This window comes from Olea europaea, chromosome 4, assembly GCF_002742605.1.
Source record: "Olea europaea var. sylvestris chromosome 4, O_europaea_v1, whole genome shotgun sequence".
NCBI lineage: Eukaryota > Viridiplantae > Streptophyta > Magnoliopsida > Lamiales > Oleaceae > Olea > Olea europaea.
Window position 1 is genome coordinate 13358850 of NC_036240.1, and position 19584 is coordinate 13378433.

The 19584-nt window shown below is 32.2% G+C and overlaps 1 protein-coding gene across 1 annotated transcript; it reads right to left on the bottom strand.

Moving 5' to 3' along the window:
- Positions 1-1363: 1363 nt before the first annotated feature.
- LOC111393693 (inositol-tetrakisphosphate 1-kinase 3-like) lies at positions 1364-8786 on the bottom strand. Its single transcript, XM_023019355.1, has 10 exons — positions 8286-8786; positions 7779-7860; positions 7599-7631; positions 4505-4625; positions 4182-4274; positions 2782-2889; positions 2508-2684; positions 2199-2254; positions 1982-2066; positions 1364-1853 (listed from the first exon to the last, which is right to left on the bottom strand). The coding sequence occupies exons 1-10, from the start codon at positions 8498-8500 to the stop codon at positions 1783-1785; spliced, it is 1041 nt and encodes a 346-aa protein (XP_022875123.1). The 5' UTR covers positions 8501-8786; the 3' UTR covers positions 1364-1782.
- Positions 8787-19584: the final 10798 nt, after the last annotated feature.

Consider the following 19584-nt stretch of genomic DNA (forward strand, 5'->3'; position numbering starts at 1 on the left):
TTAATTTGGTATAAAACTTACATTAAATTCGGTGCAGAATTGAAGAGTCTAATAACCTACAAGCACAACCCTCATTGAACTATTAAATCCACTGTTCTAAAAGGCTTGCAATGCGCGATGCGTGGATATCAAGCCAAGTGGCTTGGTGCTTTAATGTAAGTTTTATACCAAATTAAATATCATCTCCAATTATTACACCAAATAAATAGTGTTTAATTATTTTCTTTATTTTTTTTATTCTAAACAATTTATTTATTTGAAAAGTTATTTCTTTATTTATTTTACAACTACAGAAATTCCTAAATAAATAATTACTTTAAATTATTTATTTTAAGTCTTGAACGAAGGAAATCTCCAAAAAATTTCTATTTATCTACTATTTAATATTTACATTTGGAGCTTATCTTTTTATTGATACTTTGAAAAAATGTATAAATTTGTTTTAGATGTTAGCAGATAGTATTTTTTAATTATTAAACGATTTTTAGATTGATTAAAAATTAAAATAAGAAAACGTCTTTTTGCGCTTTTTAAAGCCTATGCCTCACATATGCTCGTCGCATAGCTTGACCTCCAAGCATCACCACGCATTACACCTTTTGAAACGCTAGTTAAATCCAACATTCTTTTCTTCTCCTCTTTGATTAAGCAAATCAAGGAAAGATCAAAATGAGGCATGGGGAGATTCTCCGTTAAGCTTTCATAAATCCAGCAAAGGTGCATTTTATTTTGCATTTCAAACGTGTCATGTACAAAAATTCTTTCCAACGTCACTTCTAAATTATTAGCAACCCTGCTCCCTGCCCCTGTCCCCCCCAACCCGGGACGGGGGCTTTATTCAATTCTTAGTTGAGTTCCTTTAAGCTTTCAAAAGTTATACCAACGTCCATAATGTGAAAAAAGAAGAGCATTTTACCATTCAATCAATTATGATCTACTCAATCCAGTGTCTCTCTGTTCTGTTTGTAAAAGATTTGCAATCATTCCCAATACTCTCTCTTTATTTTTACTCTCGTCTCCAACAAATGGATCGAGTTTAAAATAGGTCAGTTTTCTATGAATAAAGCTCCTTGTACATCGAGCCTTACATGAGGGAAGGGGCCACGCCCAATTAATGTGCGGGCCCCCATGTTAGGTGACTGTACACCGAGCCTTATCAGCCCCCTTTTTCTTTTGTAAAACTGAATACATGAATAAGAAAAGCAATTCTTCTTTCTGCAACATACATGCCCACTCAACCACGGAGAAGTGGAGAAGGAATATCCAAACAAAGAACTAACATTGTGAAGACCCCGCAGTGAAAAACACAGGCAAGAATGTCAGTCAGTGCAAAGCAAAAAAACAGAACACGAAAAAATTGGGGTTGTGTAAAGAAATAAAGGACCAACAAATTTGAATCAGAATAGAATGTACATGTTATTGATCTAAAAAAGATTTACATGGGCTCCAAGTTGAACTACAACGGACTTCTGCCATGCTGAACCAAACAACTCGAAGCATATGTGAGATTACGTAAAAGCATCAAGTTAGTTAAAAAAACAAGGAATTTTGAAACGAAGGGGCGCAACCCAAAATTCATGATAATTTCCCCTTAAGTCGCAAAATTCATGCCAATGGGACAGCAAAATAGAAACTGAGCACCTACTACTGTCTGCCACATGGAATTGAGTCGCGGGAGTTAACTTCAATTCGTCCTGCACATCCATGGCCAACATAATATTTCATATTTAGTGAAACGCTTTCCATACAGCACTCACATCTCCCTTGACAAGGTTTCTCCACCTATTTTCTTGGTACCAGACTTAAAAGAAAATCTGTAAATATGTGCTCATATTCTGGCATTTTCCCATATCCTGCAAATTATACATTAGCAGGTAAAGAAGTTGGATTTGCAATTTAAATATAAATGCAATCCCTCACTGTCTCTACCATAATAATAACCAAGTGATATTAGAATACATATGATGGACAGTGGCCATACCAGGAAAATAGTTGATGTCTATGACATAATAACGGTCTCTAGTTCCATGCTCTCGAATTATATCAAGATTAAACAGCCGAAGACCCTATTAAATATAATACAGCAAGAAATGGAAATCATAATCAACCAATGTTACAAAGAGAACCAACAATATGCAAAATAACACCAGTTTTCTTCCTCAATGCAGTTGAAGAATCAAAAAGGGAAATAAGAATACCAGTCGTCGACGTAGTTCCTTCGCCAGTTTCTCAAGTAATGGTCGTGGAGGGAGCTCTGCAGGGAAGAATGTCACAAGTAAAAAATAAGTGCTGCTCTGGCATACATTACCATGGTCAGAAATGGATTTCAAAATATGGTACATGCACAAATAACTAGCTTGGTCAAATAACAGAAGATCAAAACAGATATAGATAAGTTTTAAGAGCTCCCTGTGAGAAACATAAACATATTCCAGCACACCACATTACAAGCCAATGTAACATTTATTGAATAGAATAATCTGTGTGCTCCAATAGTATAATCTCACCACCAACACATGGATCGAGGTCTGCTTCATCTGCTGATGCAGCGGCACAAGATACTCTAGGAAAGCGGTATACACCAGCATTCTTAGAGAGTTCCGGTTTAGTAACATCAGGTAGGGAGAAACGCCTGACCACCTTAATTGCTTCCCCGACAATATAAACCTTAAACAGGACACCACCTACAGACACAAAATAAAATATAAAGAAAGTGACAACACATTCACCACGCAGACAATGGAAGAGATGCTGAACACCACATCAATTATAACCTCATACCATGATTGATAAATTCCTGCAAGACAAGTGGTGGTTCCAAATTCTGAAGGGAGAATTCATCATATGCAAGATATAACTCATGTGACTTTGCAAACAAGGGTTTTGCCACTGTAACATAGAGTGACAAAATTAAGAAATATTTAAAGTAAGCAAATAACAATTAAATTTCCTAAACTAAGAGTGACAATCCATACAAGTTGCAATCATCACATTTGTCCAAATAATCAAGAACTTTCCCATACATCATAATAATCACAAATTAAGTACTCATACCACACAAAAAATATAGTTCTTTCTTCGAAATTTGGTGATTAAACTAATGGATGCAAGGGCATATCCAGGGAGTCGAGTGAGCTAGTGCAGTCCTTGACCGTTTATTTGTTAAAACAGGTCCTAAGAGAAGCCAATTACGCAAATCAATAGTTCAAACTGCACTCAAAAGTAGGGCATTTCCAACTCAATTCATTATTTCAGGATAAACGTGTAGAACCTGACCGTTGCAATAGCGAAATTATTTATTAACACTTAATTAAATAATAATAAAAAATTCTTCAATCAATATGGACATAAAAATAATATACATATAAATACATAATTCAATATAATCCAAAATAACAAGAATAGAAATACATATTTTGAATCATATATGTATAATAAAGTTAGTTTTTACGAACTGAAGCAAAACAAGTTAAAACTTAATACGAAAAATAAAATTTTTAGGCAAACTTAGGCGAAGCTTATGCAAAGTTTTTAAAACAATGATTTTTAGAATTATTTTTAACAATATATATATAGAGCATTACTTAGATTGTCTAAATCTAAATTTTAAAAAAATACAATGATTAAACCAACAATAAAAGTATATATTATGTATAGTTGTCATACTTGATCCGTCGTGAATTGAAAAATCATTGAATCAACAGTTCAAACGCTGGGTCATTGCAAGGTCGAATTTTAGTTTTAAAAAAAGTAAAAGTAATCATTAAATCAAAGAGTCTACTACTTTGATATGCATAATATATATTTTCTTGTCATGTTCATTAATCTATAATTGTCATGGTGGTCAAGCTTTCAATTATCACATATTGAGTACATAGTTCTAATCTTTCCAATTGCAAATGTATCATGAATTTTTTCTTTCAACAAATTTGATAGCTAAAAAAATTAAAACAAGGGAAGGTTCCTATCAGTGAACCCTGTACCTTTCAGGTAGAAAGCTAGTGCTCTACCATATGAGCTATGCAGCCTTATTTTGAAATTTGATACATTTATAAATATTTAACGTGAATTGTCAAAGCTTTATAATCCTTTTTTCGGCGGATCCAGCACGGGCAGCCACGCCGGCTCACTGGGTGCTAGATCTGCCCCTGGATGGATATTAACATAAGATGAAGGCATACCAATGGGAAACCTCAGCCCAGCCTTGTTGAGTGCATCAGGCATTGATGAAGGATCTTTCTTGAATATCAGTTGTTTTGGGACACCGACTTTTCCTACACAGGAGATGAACACAAAGCTATTTAATTATGCAGAAGTATTTTAGCAAGCACCATTTTAGGTAAAACACTTGTAAATTATATCTACCCCAGCAGCAAGAACGTAAATAAGCACCAAGCATGCTTTAAATGCACGCACCATTCCACCCAAGGAAAAGAGGTTGAGATAATGATAGCATCAGGAAACAAAATGTTTTTCATTCATCCTAATGTAGGTCAAGATCTACCGTAGGCATTCGACAGGTTCAGGTCAGCAACATCCTGAAGCATAGACTGGCGATTATGCACGAGCTGTATGGCATCTGGAGGATCAAGAACTGTGACTTCAGGATGGTTTCGCCTATAATCCTTCAAAAAGAGGTAAATAACTGGTAAAGAATGACATTTTTGAAAGATTATATTCAATTTTGTATAGCAACTAGAACAAGCAAAACTTGTCAAGTCAGATAGAGGCCCCAAATTCTCAACCAGGGCAATAAAATTATGAAACATAGATTAGGAGTGTTAGTCACGTGCCATCTCTAACATGACATTATATTGTGAAACTTGGTGCATAATTGACAGCAACCATTACTGCATCCCCCATCACAAGACCAACCCCCATTGCAATATTCACAACTTCCCAAGCCAAAGAAAGCTCAATACGAAAAAAAAAAGCTGGAGAAAATGTATTAAGCAAATTCATGTGAGAACATAATCAAATTACAAGAGAACAGTGGCCGTGGACAAATTAAAAGACAGCTGGCATCAGCTGGCATTCCAAATCAACAAACGCACACAACACTCTCCCAGGAAATGGTTTAATATATGCAAGAATCATTGATGAGGACATCTGATTTATTTATTTATTTTATTTTCTAGTTAGACTTTACTTATTACCTTGGACTCTTATTTAGGGAATTGGGCTTGTATTAGCCCGGGCCAATCTTGTTAGGATTTGTTTTACTATTTAAACCTAGTTTACGATGTAATTTTGTTACTTGATGAATGAATAATTATTTTGGTGGCTTGTGGCGACTTTCTCTCTTCTTTCCATCTGTCTTCTACTGATTCTTCTTCTACCCCCGTTCTTCCCTCAATTCCCTCTTCCCCATAGACCCATTCCCACTTTCAATTAATTGTTCAAGTTGGTACTGCATCAATCATCCTATAGGACAGGAATGCAAAGATCCTTCACAGTTTGAAAAGCACCCAGGACATGAACCTTGCAGTGTAACTCGCATGAGGTCTTCATTTAATGTCTCAAATCTAACACCTTGATTTCCTTTTGTCAAGGCATACCCCTAAACTTACTGAGGCTCCCACCTCAAGGCTAAGCTTCAGGGTGTTAGAGGTATGAGCTTGTTGGCCTTGACTTTCTGGACGTTTGTATTACTGGCAGATATTTGAGCTAATCGTTTTACCCCTAGACTGGTATAATGTTTTTATTTATTTTTTTCTTTCTAATATCTGCAGCGCCTGGTGAAACATATGATGGGATCTTGGGTTGCAAACAGATTCAGAAGATCAAGAAGCTTATGGTTTGCACAATGCATTTGAATCTTAAATTTCTTAAAAATGAAAGGTAGTCAAGACAGCTTTAAAATATAAGATTATACATTCATCAATGCAGCACATATGGAATGCTGAAACAAGCCAAATTAAATTTCTAGACTTATTGTCGAAAATGATTATTTAGGACCAGAACTGACAGTTATGTTTACGGTACAAAATGAGAAACTGAATCAACAACACCTGGGTGGTGAAGAAGTGCTCTGTTTGGATGCATTTGCATATAAATTCTGTGAAATTCACAAGGTAATTAGATTTATTAGCAAAAAATTACTCCTTACCAATGGAGCAAGATAAAATTGCAACCTAGTCCAATTAAGCCCCCCCGTTTGGCCCCCATTTTGGAGAAATGAAAATGGGTGGAATAATATTTTTTTTGAAAAAGAAATGGTTGAAAAAGAAGGAAAAAATTTCGATTTACGTATAATATTATTTTATGGAAGATTGTGTGGTTGAAAATAAAAGAGAGAAAAATGAAATGTAATAGAATTGAAATTAATGGGGGTCAAACGGGGGCCGAAATCCATACATTTATTGTAGTTGTTTGGGCTACTGGGCCTAAAAGGATATTATTCATTTTCACCAAAAAAAAAAGGGGAAGGCTCTCTGCTCTCTTGCCATAAGAAATCAAATTGCAATAGACACTCCAAAAACTAAGAACAAAATCTGTGGAAATCTGTTTATCTTCCTTCCCAGAAGATATAAACTTAGCTTAATAAATTTACAATAAGATAAATAATGAATAAAAAAATATATAATCAAATTCTATCTTGTAATTTACCCTTTTAGAATTATAGGGTAGGTAAAAAGGATTTTATTCGATAAATTTATCCAATGTAGTCATTCAAGCCGTGGTATGGGAATTACATTTTTCTTTCCACAGCCAGCATATGACTGACTTTGTATTCCATGCATGTGCAGGCATATCACATGCATGATCGTCAAAAAGTGGAAGCAAAAAGAATTCAATTCCAAATATTGACAAGTTGAAAGCTCCAGAACTTCCAAATCAAATTAATAATTTCTAATTGCCTAGTAAGCCCTTGTTTGAGCAACATTATTTTCTTTAGAATGCATTTTTGAATAGTGCATTGATGGAAAATGTGTGGTTAAAAAAGAAAGAAAAGTTTTGAATTTACGGGTAATATTATTTTATTGAAGAATGTATGGTTGAAATGATATCAAATCACGGTTTAAGAATGTATTTTTTTGAAAAAATGTGGCTCAAACATGGCCTAAATAAGTACCCGTAAATATCTATCACTCTAACTGGAAATATAGCACACTAGGGGTTCAATTCAACAATTTAATAGCATAAAAGGATAAGTGAATAAACATCCCAAATAAAACAAAATAGCAAGCACTTGAAGGAAAATACTGAAGCCGAAAAACATGAATTAGGTTAGCCCACTCCTGTCAAGCTGTTATAAGGGTCGATGGTGAGCCCTGGAAAAAAGAAGCCACTAAAAGATAAAACCAGGAATCCTTTGTTTGATATACTAGAAAAACATGCAAACCAGTTAACCAGCCTCTCGAAGGAGACCATCCTCATCACTAAAGTCAAGGCTTCGACCTCAATTATCAAGTAATGTTTCATGACGGAGGAGAGAACAAAGCATTCTGCACATGGATAACACTAATTGTACATAATTTTTTGTACATCAAGGCGTCAGTAGCCTAAGCAGTCAAATATATGCTTTCCTAATCATATAATTGAAGTTATCGATACTTTTTTTTTGATAAAATTATAGTATGTTTAGATTGACAAACCTCAAGCACATGCCGCCATTCCTTTCCTGATAACTGCAATAAGAAGGTGAAATCAGTTAGATGTTGTACATTTTATTTAGTGAAAATGGCTGATGTAGTCAAAACGTATAATTACATAGCATCCTTCTAAAAATGGACAAACGAATGAAATAAAGCCTGGTAACCTAGCAAAGCACACACCTTATGCAACACTATATCAAAGGGTCCTTGATCTGAAAGGGGTATACTTGGGTCAATAGCAACGAACTGTATTCCCTTATTCCTGCATTTTGCACACAACCAACATGTAAACTTTGACAAATTACAGTTGTGTGGGGGGTACTACACCAGTACATACAATTAGGCACAAAAATTTCATCCTGCACACATAAAAACTTAACCAGATTCACAGGACAATTTCAATCTTCAAAAAATAATAATAATAAATAAATAACACACACACACATAATTCCTGGACTAAAGTAATATAAACTTAAAAATTTAAAATCAGTTATCCCAAACCTTAACTCAGAAATTTGCAAATAACAAAAGATCATGACAGAAAAGAGAACCAAGAGAGAAAAGAAAGGGAAAAAACAAAATAATGAACAGTATGCATTCCATCTCTCTTGCTGCATCAAAATCACAGTTATTTGCCAATATCTTCTTTAGCAATTAGATAAAAGGAAAAAATACTGAAAGAATTACCTAGCTAAACCTTCAAGCTTGGGTTGCAAAAAGCTTTTAGTTTTCTTAGATGTAAGAGCATATCCCACCACCACCCCCTTAGTCATCGGCGGAAATCCTCCTCCGGCAACCGCATATTTCCTCTGTATTACCATTTTCTCCTCCACCTCCTCCTCGTTTCTCACCTTTTCCTCCTCTTCTACTTCATTGTACGTTACATCACCACCCATTCTCATTCACAAATCCTATTATAACGTATATATGCACGTATATGACCACACTTGTTATATTCACCCGAAATTCAATCTCCTCTTTCAGCCAAATCGAGATTTATCAATTGTTGTCAATTTGAAGAAAAATTACTCAAAATTACAAAGAATTTTTTGAAATTTCCATATTAGCGTTCGTTGAGGGTACCAAAAAACAGAGATTTAGCGAAGAGGCTGAGAGAGATGAGTTACGCAGCCATTATGAGAGATCTCTAGAAAGCCGAAATGCAAAGCGTGGATAATGGAGATGAGCATTTTTCCATTCCATTATATAGTGGGAATACAGTATTTAGGTGTTGTACGCGCTGGTTGACGTGGAACGCACTTGCCAATTTGTTCATAATTTTCAAGTCAATATAAAAAACGTGAATATATATATAAGCGATTCAAGATTTGAAGTACTTTAATTTAAGAAAGTGGTATATGTATAATCGGGATTGATCACACACTTGAGAGAAAGGTCCAAGATGAATAAAAAAATCATGGATTCCCCTCTGTGAAGGCGTTATCAATCGAATTGTCAATCTCAATTGTACAACTAAAAAAATCCCAAAACTTCTACCCTGAGCACACGCAATGGAATCGTAGACAATCAAGTGAAATCCAATCCACGAAATAATTTGATCTACGTACAGCATCATTGTGGTAAAGGTTGTAATGCCAAAGGAATGTTTAGATTTTTGTTATCCTATGAATTGTTCTCTTAGTTTTATTGAGTTTTTGACATCATAAAATTATAGTATAATGTCAAGCTTTTATGGTAAAAATGCTAATGGATAACCTTATAGATATCGGAAATTTGAACTCGACATCCGTTTTGGAACATATATTTGATAAGTTGATGAAAAAATAGTAGTCAATATTGTAAATTCATTTAATAGAATGTATTGAATAGCATATTAAGTGATTGTTTGGTTCAACTAAAAATTTTATTAAATATTAATTATTTATTTTATGGGATATGTAACTTTTCAGCTACATATTCTATCAATTTTTATTAAAATTTATTAAAAAATAAATTTTTTTATCAAAAACAAACATGGGCTAAACATATTTACAGTGTTTAAATAATTACATTTGCTCAATGTTAAAAAATTTCATCTTGTATTCCGCAATTATATGAATTTCCCTTTTTCCCTTATGTAGAAAGATAATTTCATGTTCTATAGTAAGAATAGATTATGATTTTTTAGAAATGTAGCATGTCAAGTAACAAATTATAAATCATCGATCCAACTCGGAGTTGACTCAATGTGATTGTTTTTACTTTTTTATGCTTATATAGGGTACAAAATAGTTGATAAGATTGAATTGTATAATATAAAATTTCAACTTTATTTCCATATTTGATGTTGCCCGTTACCATAAAATTCACATTATGAACCAAATAAATATAGTGTTAAATTAATGTGTGATGTTACATGTTAAAATTGTAATATTAATTACTATATATACCACAACATGAAATCAAAAAATAAAGTAGTAAATTAATATGTTGCCCCACATGGGATGGTCAAATTAGTGGAGTAGGTGAGCGCGGAGGTATTTGTTCATGAGTTCGATTCCTCCTATCAATATTTTCTCAGTCGAGTCTATCACACAGGACTTGCCTGGTGCGATTTACCTGATTGGCGTGATTTGCAGATTATTGCGTCAGATCGAGAGTTTACCCAGACGCACCCGAAAAGTAGCAGCTGTGGGTTTCTCCGTCATAATAATAATAATAATAATAATAATAATAATAATAATAATAATAATAATAATATGTGATGTTACATGTTAAAATAATCGCATAACTAGTACATATTTCATGAAAAAATAATGTTATTCGCGGTCACTCATTACGACAGTCGTTCTACGTGACATACACATGGTATGTGATTATTTGATACATTAATGTGGTAATTTTTATATCAAATAACCATCTTCCACATATATTTCCATATGATGACTGTCGTAGTGAATGACTACAAATAACATTACTCTTCATCAAAATTAAATTAAAGGGTAATTGGCACAAAACGTCCCTACCTTCCACTTTCTTGGCGCTGAACGTCTTTTTTATCAATTTTTGACGATTTTACCCTCCATTCAAATAAAACAAAAAGAAAAGAGAGGGAAAAAACTAATTGCAACCACATTTCCAAATTTTCTAAAAATCGCAAATAATAACTTGATAATTACAATATTAAATAAATTGAAAAAAAATCAAAAAATTAAGAAAAAAATTAAAAAACGGGTATCTTCTTCACGATACCCCACCCCACCCCACGCACCCCACCCCACCCCACCATGCAAAATCTATCTGCACAGCAAATCCTCCAAATTCGAAACCCCATTACATCTCTCGAGGGTTGTTAATAGCTTACTTTTTTGCTATTTATCTTCTATTATTGTTATTTTTCAGTTTTGATGATTTTTGTGGGTAGTATAGATGGGGGAAATTTGTCAGGTTTAGGGTTAGAAATTGAAGAAAACGAACTTGAAGGAGAGGCTGGCTGTTTTCAGAATGATGGTGACGATTCCACCATTGACCCTGATATTGCACTCTTACATTGTAAGTTCATTATATTTGTTAATCTTTATTTGTAATTCAGTTTTTCAGTTTTTTAAAGCTTCATGTAGTTTGATTTATGAATTATATCATGTTCAGTTGTGTAGAGAGATATAATGGGGTTTCGGATTTGGAGGATTTGCTGTGCAGAGAGATTTTGTATGGTGGGGTGGAGTGGAGTGGGGGAAGAAGAAGATGAATAGTAGGGTAGGGTGGGGTGGGGTGAAGAAGACAACCCATTTTTTTAATTTTTTGATTTTTTTCAATTTATTTAATATGGTAATTATCAAGTTACCATTTGCAATTTTCAGAAAATTTGGGAATGTGGTTACAATTAGTTTTTTCTTTTTTTTAAAAAAATTTAAATGAGGGTAAAATGGTCAAAATTTGATGAAAATGACGTTCAACGTCAAGAAAGTGGAAGATATGGACGTTTTGTGTTAAAAAATGAAAGGTATGGACATTTTTCACAATAAACTTACAAGGTAGGGACGTTTTGTGCCAATTACCCTAGATTAAATTGTAAAACATAAGACACAAAAGGTGATATTTACATGTGAGAAATTTTTTTCCCTTGATTTTGAGTTTCAATTAAGATGAGACTCATAGACCATGCGCCCTAAAATCACCATCGTTTCTTAAACCTCTTACCCTATTGACCCAATTTCGAGTCCCAACAATCATCCACACCAAGAATCATGGTTTTCCATTATATTTTATTCACGGCCCTACTACATGTACACCAAGCTTACAGCTCGATGTACAGCCTCCTCACATGAGAGGTAAGGTCCGCGCATTAAATGAGCGTGGGCCCCTCCCCTCATGTGAGGGGAGTGTGTACAAGGGCATTATTCTTTTATTCATGACTCCTAAAACTCTACATTCCTAAAACTATGGTTTATTTTTAGACCTTAATTTTAATAACCCTAAAATGTCACTCCTGAAATTGATTTGAGCCCTAAACTATTAAAAATAATAAGCTAAAATATATTACTTGGAAAAATAATATGTATTTCAAATCTCAATTCAATTTTTTTTTTTTTTTTTTTTTTGGTCATTATTTTGAGTTTTGATAAGATGGATGACACATTGATTATGAAGTATGTACAGTATCATGTGCTAAAGGGTGAGGTGGATCTGGGTGGAAAAGTTAGGACTAATGGAGAGTTCACGTGGACTTTTTATGTTGGATCTTATCATTTTTCAGATATGGTTGCATGTGAATTATTTATTTGTTTTTCTAATGATATGATTTGCTATTATTTATTGTATTCAAGTTGACTTGACAAAAAATTTAAAGAAATAAATACAATCTAATTATTTTGAACCCTCATTCAGGTATGATGACTAATTAATTGATTTTTTTGCCAAATTCTTAATTACTTATATACTTTCAATTAATTATTACACTATAGACACAAGAGTTCTATTATGGTGGGCCTATATCTAAGTGAGACGACGTTTTACCATGAATTTTATTTAATTTAAAATTAATATGAAATTGATACAATCATAACTAATAGGTCGACAAAGATTAAAACACAATGAGTTCTTTCTATCATCGGGAGAGTCTCTTCATGTCTTTCGGGCTATAAATTACTTTAACCAAAAAAAAAAAAAAAAAGGAAAAAGTTATCCAAATTATAGATAAAAATATCAAATGTATATTCCGCACATCTAATCTTTTTATAAGGAAAAAGAGAAAAGAAAAGAAAAGGAAGCCAATGTGACAAATTTTATGCGTCACAGAAAATGTACACCTCTAATATTGAAAATATTAATATAAATAGAGCTAGAGATAATTCATAATTTATTGATTATTAATTGATTGAACTTCACTTGATGATAGTCAACCTAGTTTCATTTCAAAACTGCAAAATTGTCCAAGCCAGTCAATATCCTATGGAACCTAACTATATATTTAATTCTTTTCTTCCATCCAAATCTTCCATATTTAATTTACATGCTTATATATATATATATATATATAAGGAAAAATCTATTCAAGTGCCATTAGACGTTGGAAAAATTATTAAATTTGGCAGAGTTGAAATGATCGTAAGTTGAATTGGTTGGCTCAATCTGATTCGAGAATAGACTTCAACAATTTATCATTCTTTAACGAACGTTTTTTTTTTATTATTATTATTATTTTAGACAATCATTTCAAAAAAATTATATTTTACTCATAGTGTAAGATATTTAGCCATCTCATACACAGAGGAGTTCAAATTTGTTGCCGTCAGGGGACATGGATTAGGTACTGTAATTTGGAGTCATTGATTAGGCTGAAGTGATTTGTTGGATTGAGACTAATATAACTCTAGAAATGTTTTAGGATAATATTCAAATCCACTAACAAAGTGGAGAGAGGACAATGTTAATAATATAATGCAAAGTTTATCTAGCAAAAGCAAGGAGGATATATATTACAATTGATCCGCATGTCATGATCAATATATATATATATGGTGGTCCAACAGTTTGTGTGATGGTTTGCTAGAGTTTGTTGACTTTTAAGATGGTTGACCCATTTGGAGAAGAAGAGAAGAGAGAGAGAGAGGGATTTTTTGTTATTTTTAATATTTTAATAAAGTCTAATAGGGAAAAACATCCCTAAGTTTGACACATCTTTGCGAAAAATGTCCCTATGTTTCAATTTTTATCGTTTTCATCCCTATTTTCATGTTTCATTGCAAAAAAGTCATTTTCACCAATTTAAAACGTATGGACATTTTGCACATTATAGGTCAAACATATGTATCTTTTGTGCTATTAGGCCTTTTAATAATTATTTAGACTCACTTGCACTTTTTAAAATATTTAGGAGTAATATTATTTATTTTTCTTTTTTTTTGTTTTATTTAAATAGGAGGGTATTTTGATCAATTTACATTAAAAAATGGTGAAAATGATGTTTTCTACAATGAAACTTTGAAATTAGAGCGAAAATGCAAAAAAATAAAAGGTATAGACGTTTTGCACAATAACATTGAAAGATAAGAACCTTTTGTGCTAATTACCCTTTAAAAATTTGTGGAAAATACAATTCATTATATTGCTAGCACAAGAAAAGATATCCCTAATTTTCTCAATCTTTATCCCTCTATGAATTTTCATTGAATATTGGACAATTATTGATTGCAAATTAAAATTATTCTTCAAGTAATTCATCAAAAGTATAATTCCTATTTTTTTTTTTTTATCTAAACGCAAAGCTGTATCGTGATAGAAATTAAAATTATTTTATTTTTCGATATGCATGATTGAATAAATTCCCAACAATGACACCAAAGCCTACTTTGTACTTGTTAGAAACTATTTTTATATGATAAAACAATCAAAAGCTAGTTGTTATTATTATTTCTTGGATATAGCAATTAAGAAAATTAATTTTTATCTTTAAAAATCTGCTTTTGAAAAGAAAATAATTTTTTGGGTCGAAATTAGATTGGAGGTGTGTCCGGTGGCAATGACTACCGCTAGATAGAGGCGACAGCGTGACAAGGCATGACACTATACACGCAGTATGCACAGCAATGCACCAAGCAGTATGCTAACACGCGTAGGAGCATCAACGCTAAGTGCTATTGCTCTTTGCAACAATGCTTGTCGTCGCTGCTGCAATGCCGCTTACCATCGGTGCAGGTTCCGCTATTGGAGATGCAACAATCTTCACTCTCTGGTACTGATTATTGAATAACCAGATGTATTTGAGTGGCATACTGAATGCCAACAAACAAGTCATATTTTCTTAATTGGCACCACAATCTGAGAACTGCTCTCAAGCAAGAGAAAATCAGTTATGTCCTTGAGTAGCCCTTTTTCTAGATACACTTGCTGATAACGAAGATGTAGCTATTATAATAAATATTGTAATGACAATAGTAATACAGCATGTGTTAACTCAAAGAGATGACAGGAGATCGTGGAATCCGAAATGAACAAAATGTATGAAAACAAGGTTTAGACATTGGTTGACTCTCTTAACGGGATAAAACTCATAAGGTCAACATGGATAGCAATACACATACATACAAAGCAAGGCTAGTGGCAAAAGATTACAAATAAAGACAATGTATTGACTTTGATGAAACTTTTTTGCCCATAGCCGTGCTGAAATTCATTCGGATTTTACCTGCAATAGTTGGATATCATGACCATGAAATATGGAAAATGGATTTCAAAATTCAATTCCTTAATGGGAACTTGTAAGAGAAAGTGTATTTAACACAACCAAAGGTTTTGAATCCAAAGATGCTAACAGGATATGCAAACTTGATCGATCCATATATGAAATGAAGCAAATCTCTAAGAGACGGAATCTTCAATTTGATGAGAGAATCAAAAGGTTTGATTTTATCAGAAATGAAGATGAACTATATGTTTGCAAGAGAAAAAGTGGGAAAGTTGTTATATTCCTGATATTATATGTAAATGACATATTATTGATAGAAAATGGCTTTTTTTATATTTCAATCATTGAATTGTCGTTGTCAAAGAATTTCTCCATAAAAAATATGGGAGAAGCAACTTAATCTAAAAAAAAATAGATCTAGAAGATTGCTTGATTCATTCCAATTTAGATCTATAAAATTTCGAGAAGATTTTATATAGAGAAAATAAAACTGAGAGTTCATGGGTATAAATTAATGCTATCTTCTAGCAAGTCCCAATTTGAATATATGTTTACTCTTAATAATTGAACGAATAGTTCAAAAAGTTCCAAACATTAAATAACTTTTGATTCAATAGCGGAAGCCTAATATATCATAGTTTCAGAAATAGCAACGAGTTGCGATCTAGATTAAGAAGTTCATTAATAAATTCGGAGTAGTTCCTAACATTATCGATTTCATACATCTATATTGTAATAGAAATTGAGCTTTCTTGTAGGTAAAGGAATTAAAGCCTTATCAATGATCCAAATGTGTGTTAAGGCAGCGTAATCTCATTAGAGAAATAACACAATTAAATGACGTAAAGAAAGAATGAAAACCTACAATATATTATAATGCATATCCATTGATAAAGAATTGTCGCAGTATAAAACTGATTGTCATGTAGACTCCTATGATTTAAGATAAATAAGTAATTGGATATAGTGCAAGTGAGATTTTGTAAGTGTTAAGTCATTGATCCAATCAACTTTGGACATAAGTATTTTTAATATATAACTGATGCATTTTATGACAAATATATTATTTAATTAATATTTAATTACATTAAATAATAGAGTCCATAGATTCAAATTTTAGTAATTTGTTAATAAAAAAGATTTGTGATTATGAGATACAAAATACATATGATCGCAATGGTTGTAAGTAATAATGAGATACAAATATTGTTATTGCAGATGTCATGCGTGATATTTCTTACCTGTGAAGTATATAATTGATCTCATAAACTAAAGTGTAGTGATACTTAAATGAATATGTGAATGTTTTGTTATAGAATAAAACATTTGAGACCCATTGAGAAGATTCTACGTGAATAACTATTTGAGTGTCAGTGATTAATCTCTGACGTTCGATAGTGACTTATATGAAGGCAGACGTATTTTGTCATGTTGAACGTTTCTATGCTAATGGTAGCTAATATGAGCATTATTCGAGTATGTCAAGAATCATATAAAGGTTATGAATGAATCAATATATAATTCGTCACTCTTAGATAGTGCAATGCCGCTTACCATCGGTGCAGGTTCCGCTATTGGAGATGCAACAATCTTCGCTCTCTGGTACTGATTATTGAATAACCAGATGTATTTGAGTGGCATACTGAATGCCAACAAACAAGTCATATTTTCTTAATTGGCACCACAATCTGAGAACTGCTCTCAAGCAAGAGAAAATCAGTTATGTCCTTGAGTAGCCCTTTTTCTAGATACACTTGCTGATAACGAAGATGTAGCTATTATAATAAATATTGTAATGACAATAGTAATACAGCATGTGTTAACTCAAAGAGATGACAGGAGATCGTGGAATCCGAAATGAACAAAATGTATGAAAACAAGGTTTAGACATTGGTTGACTCTCTTAACGGGATAAAACTCATAAGGTCAACATGGATAGCAATACACATACATACAAAGCAAGGCTAGTGGCAAAAGATTACAAATAAAGACAATGTATTGACTTTGATGAAACTTTTTTGCCCATAGCCGTGCTGAAATTCATTCGGATTTTACCTGCAATAGTTGGATATCATGACCATGAAATATGGAAAATGGATTTCAAAATTCAATTCCTTAATGGGAACTTGTAAGAGAAAGTGTATTTAACACAACCAAAGGTTTTGAATCCAAAGATGCTAACAGGATATGCAAACTTGATCGATCCATATATGAAATGAAGCAAATCTCTAAGAGACGGAATCTTCAATTTGATGAGAGAATCAAAAGGTTTGATTTTATCAGAAATGAAGATGAACTATATGTTTGCAAGAGAAAAAGTGGGAAAGTTGTTATATTCCTGATATTATATGTAAATGACATATTATTGATAGAAAATGGCTTTTTTTATATTTCAATCATTGAATTGTCGTTGTCAAAGAATTTCTCCATAAAAAATATGGGAGAAGCAACTTAATCTAAAAAAAAATAGATCTAGAAGATTGCTTGATTCATTCCAATTTAGATCTATAAAATTTCGAGAAGATTTTATATAGAGAAAATAAAACTGAGAGTTCATGGGTATAAATTAATGCTATCTTCTAGCAAGTCCCAATTTGAATATATGTTTACTCTTAATAATTGAACGAATAGTTCAAAAAGTTCCAAACATTAAATAACTTTTGATTCAATAGAGGAAGCCTAATATATCATAGTTTCAGAAATAGCAACGAGTTGCGATCTAGATTAAGAAGTTCATTAATAAATTCGGAGTAGTTCCTAACATTATCGATTTCATACATCTATATTGTAATAGAAATTGAGCTTTCTTGTAGGTAAAGGAATTAAAGCCTTATCAATGATCCAAATGTGTGTTAAGGCAGCGTAATCTCATTAGAGAAATAACACAATTAAATGACGTAAAGAAAGAATGAAAACCTACAATATATTATAATGCATATCCATTGATAAAGAATTGTCGCAGTATAAAACTGATTGTCATGTAGACTCCTATGATTTAAGATAAATAAGTAATTGGATATAGTGCAAGTGAGATTTTGTAAGTGTTAAGTCATTGATCCAATCAACTTTGGACATAAGTATTTTTAATAAATAACTGATGCATTTTATGACAAATATATTATTTAATTAATATTTAATTACATTAAATAATAGAGTCCATAGATTCAAATTTTAGTAATTTGTTAATAAAAAAGATTTGTGATTATGAGATACAAAATACATATGATCGCAATGGTTGTAAGTAATAATGAGATACAAATATTGTTATTGCAGATGTCATGCGTGATATTTCTTACCTGTGAAGTATATAATTGATCTCATAAACTAAAGTGTAGTGATACTTAAATGAATATGTGAATGTTTTGTTATAGAATAAAACATTTGAGACCCATTGAGAAGATTCTACGTGAATAACTATTTGAGTGTCAGTGATTAATCTCTGACGTTCGATAGTGACTTATATGAAGGCAGACGTATTTTGTCATGTTGAACGTTTCTATGCTAATGGTAGCTAATATGAGCATTATTCGAGTATGTCAAGAATCATATAAAGGTTATGAATGAATCAATATATAATTCGTCACTCTTAGATAGTAAGAGATTATGATCTATATGTCATTCAGTTAAGTTGATAACGAAATCATTGACCAAGATGTATTCATAAGTTGAAAAGAAAATTTCGACTTACATTGACATAATAGGAGGATGAAAGATATGATCGATAATTAAGATTGAAGCCCATCCATCTCTAGTAGTTGATCGAATTATATTGACGAAATGATTATAATTTCACGATAAACGAACAAGTTTGGCTACTTCATATCACGTTACATTTTTCGTCACATGTATTGCCCTGGCACATTGTTAGACAACGAGTGTGAATTATAGATAAATTAAAAGGTGGTATTTTAATTTATTGATTTTGATTATATTAAAATAATAATTCACGTTAAATATCGTGATTGAGAACTTAATGAGTCACATACAAAAAGAGAACTAGAATAATGAGACTTAAAAATTGGCTAATTGTTTTGCTTGTTACTGGGCCTGAACTATTAATTTATGGATCAAATTTAATTAATTGGATTAACTAAATATTGGACCAAATTAAGTTTAAGAAACGGATCAAGTCTACTTGAACTTATATTAATAGGTAGTTAGGATTTAAAAAAATTTTAGAGAATACAATTCATTATCTTGCTAGCACAAGAAAAAATACCATAGCTCTCTCCATCTTGTTTCCTGTGAATTTTCATTGAAGGTGGATAATTGGACAGGTGTTGATTTCAGATCAAAATTATTCTTTAAGGAATTCATCAAAAGTATAATTCCTATCACAGATTCTATCTAAACATAAAG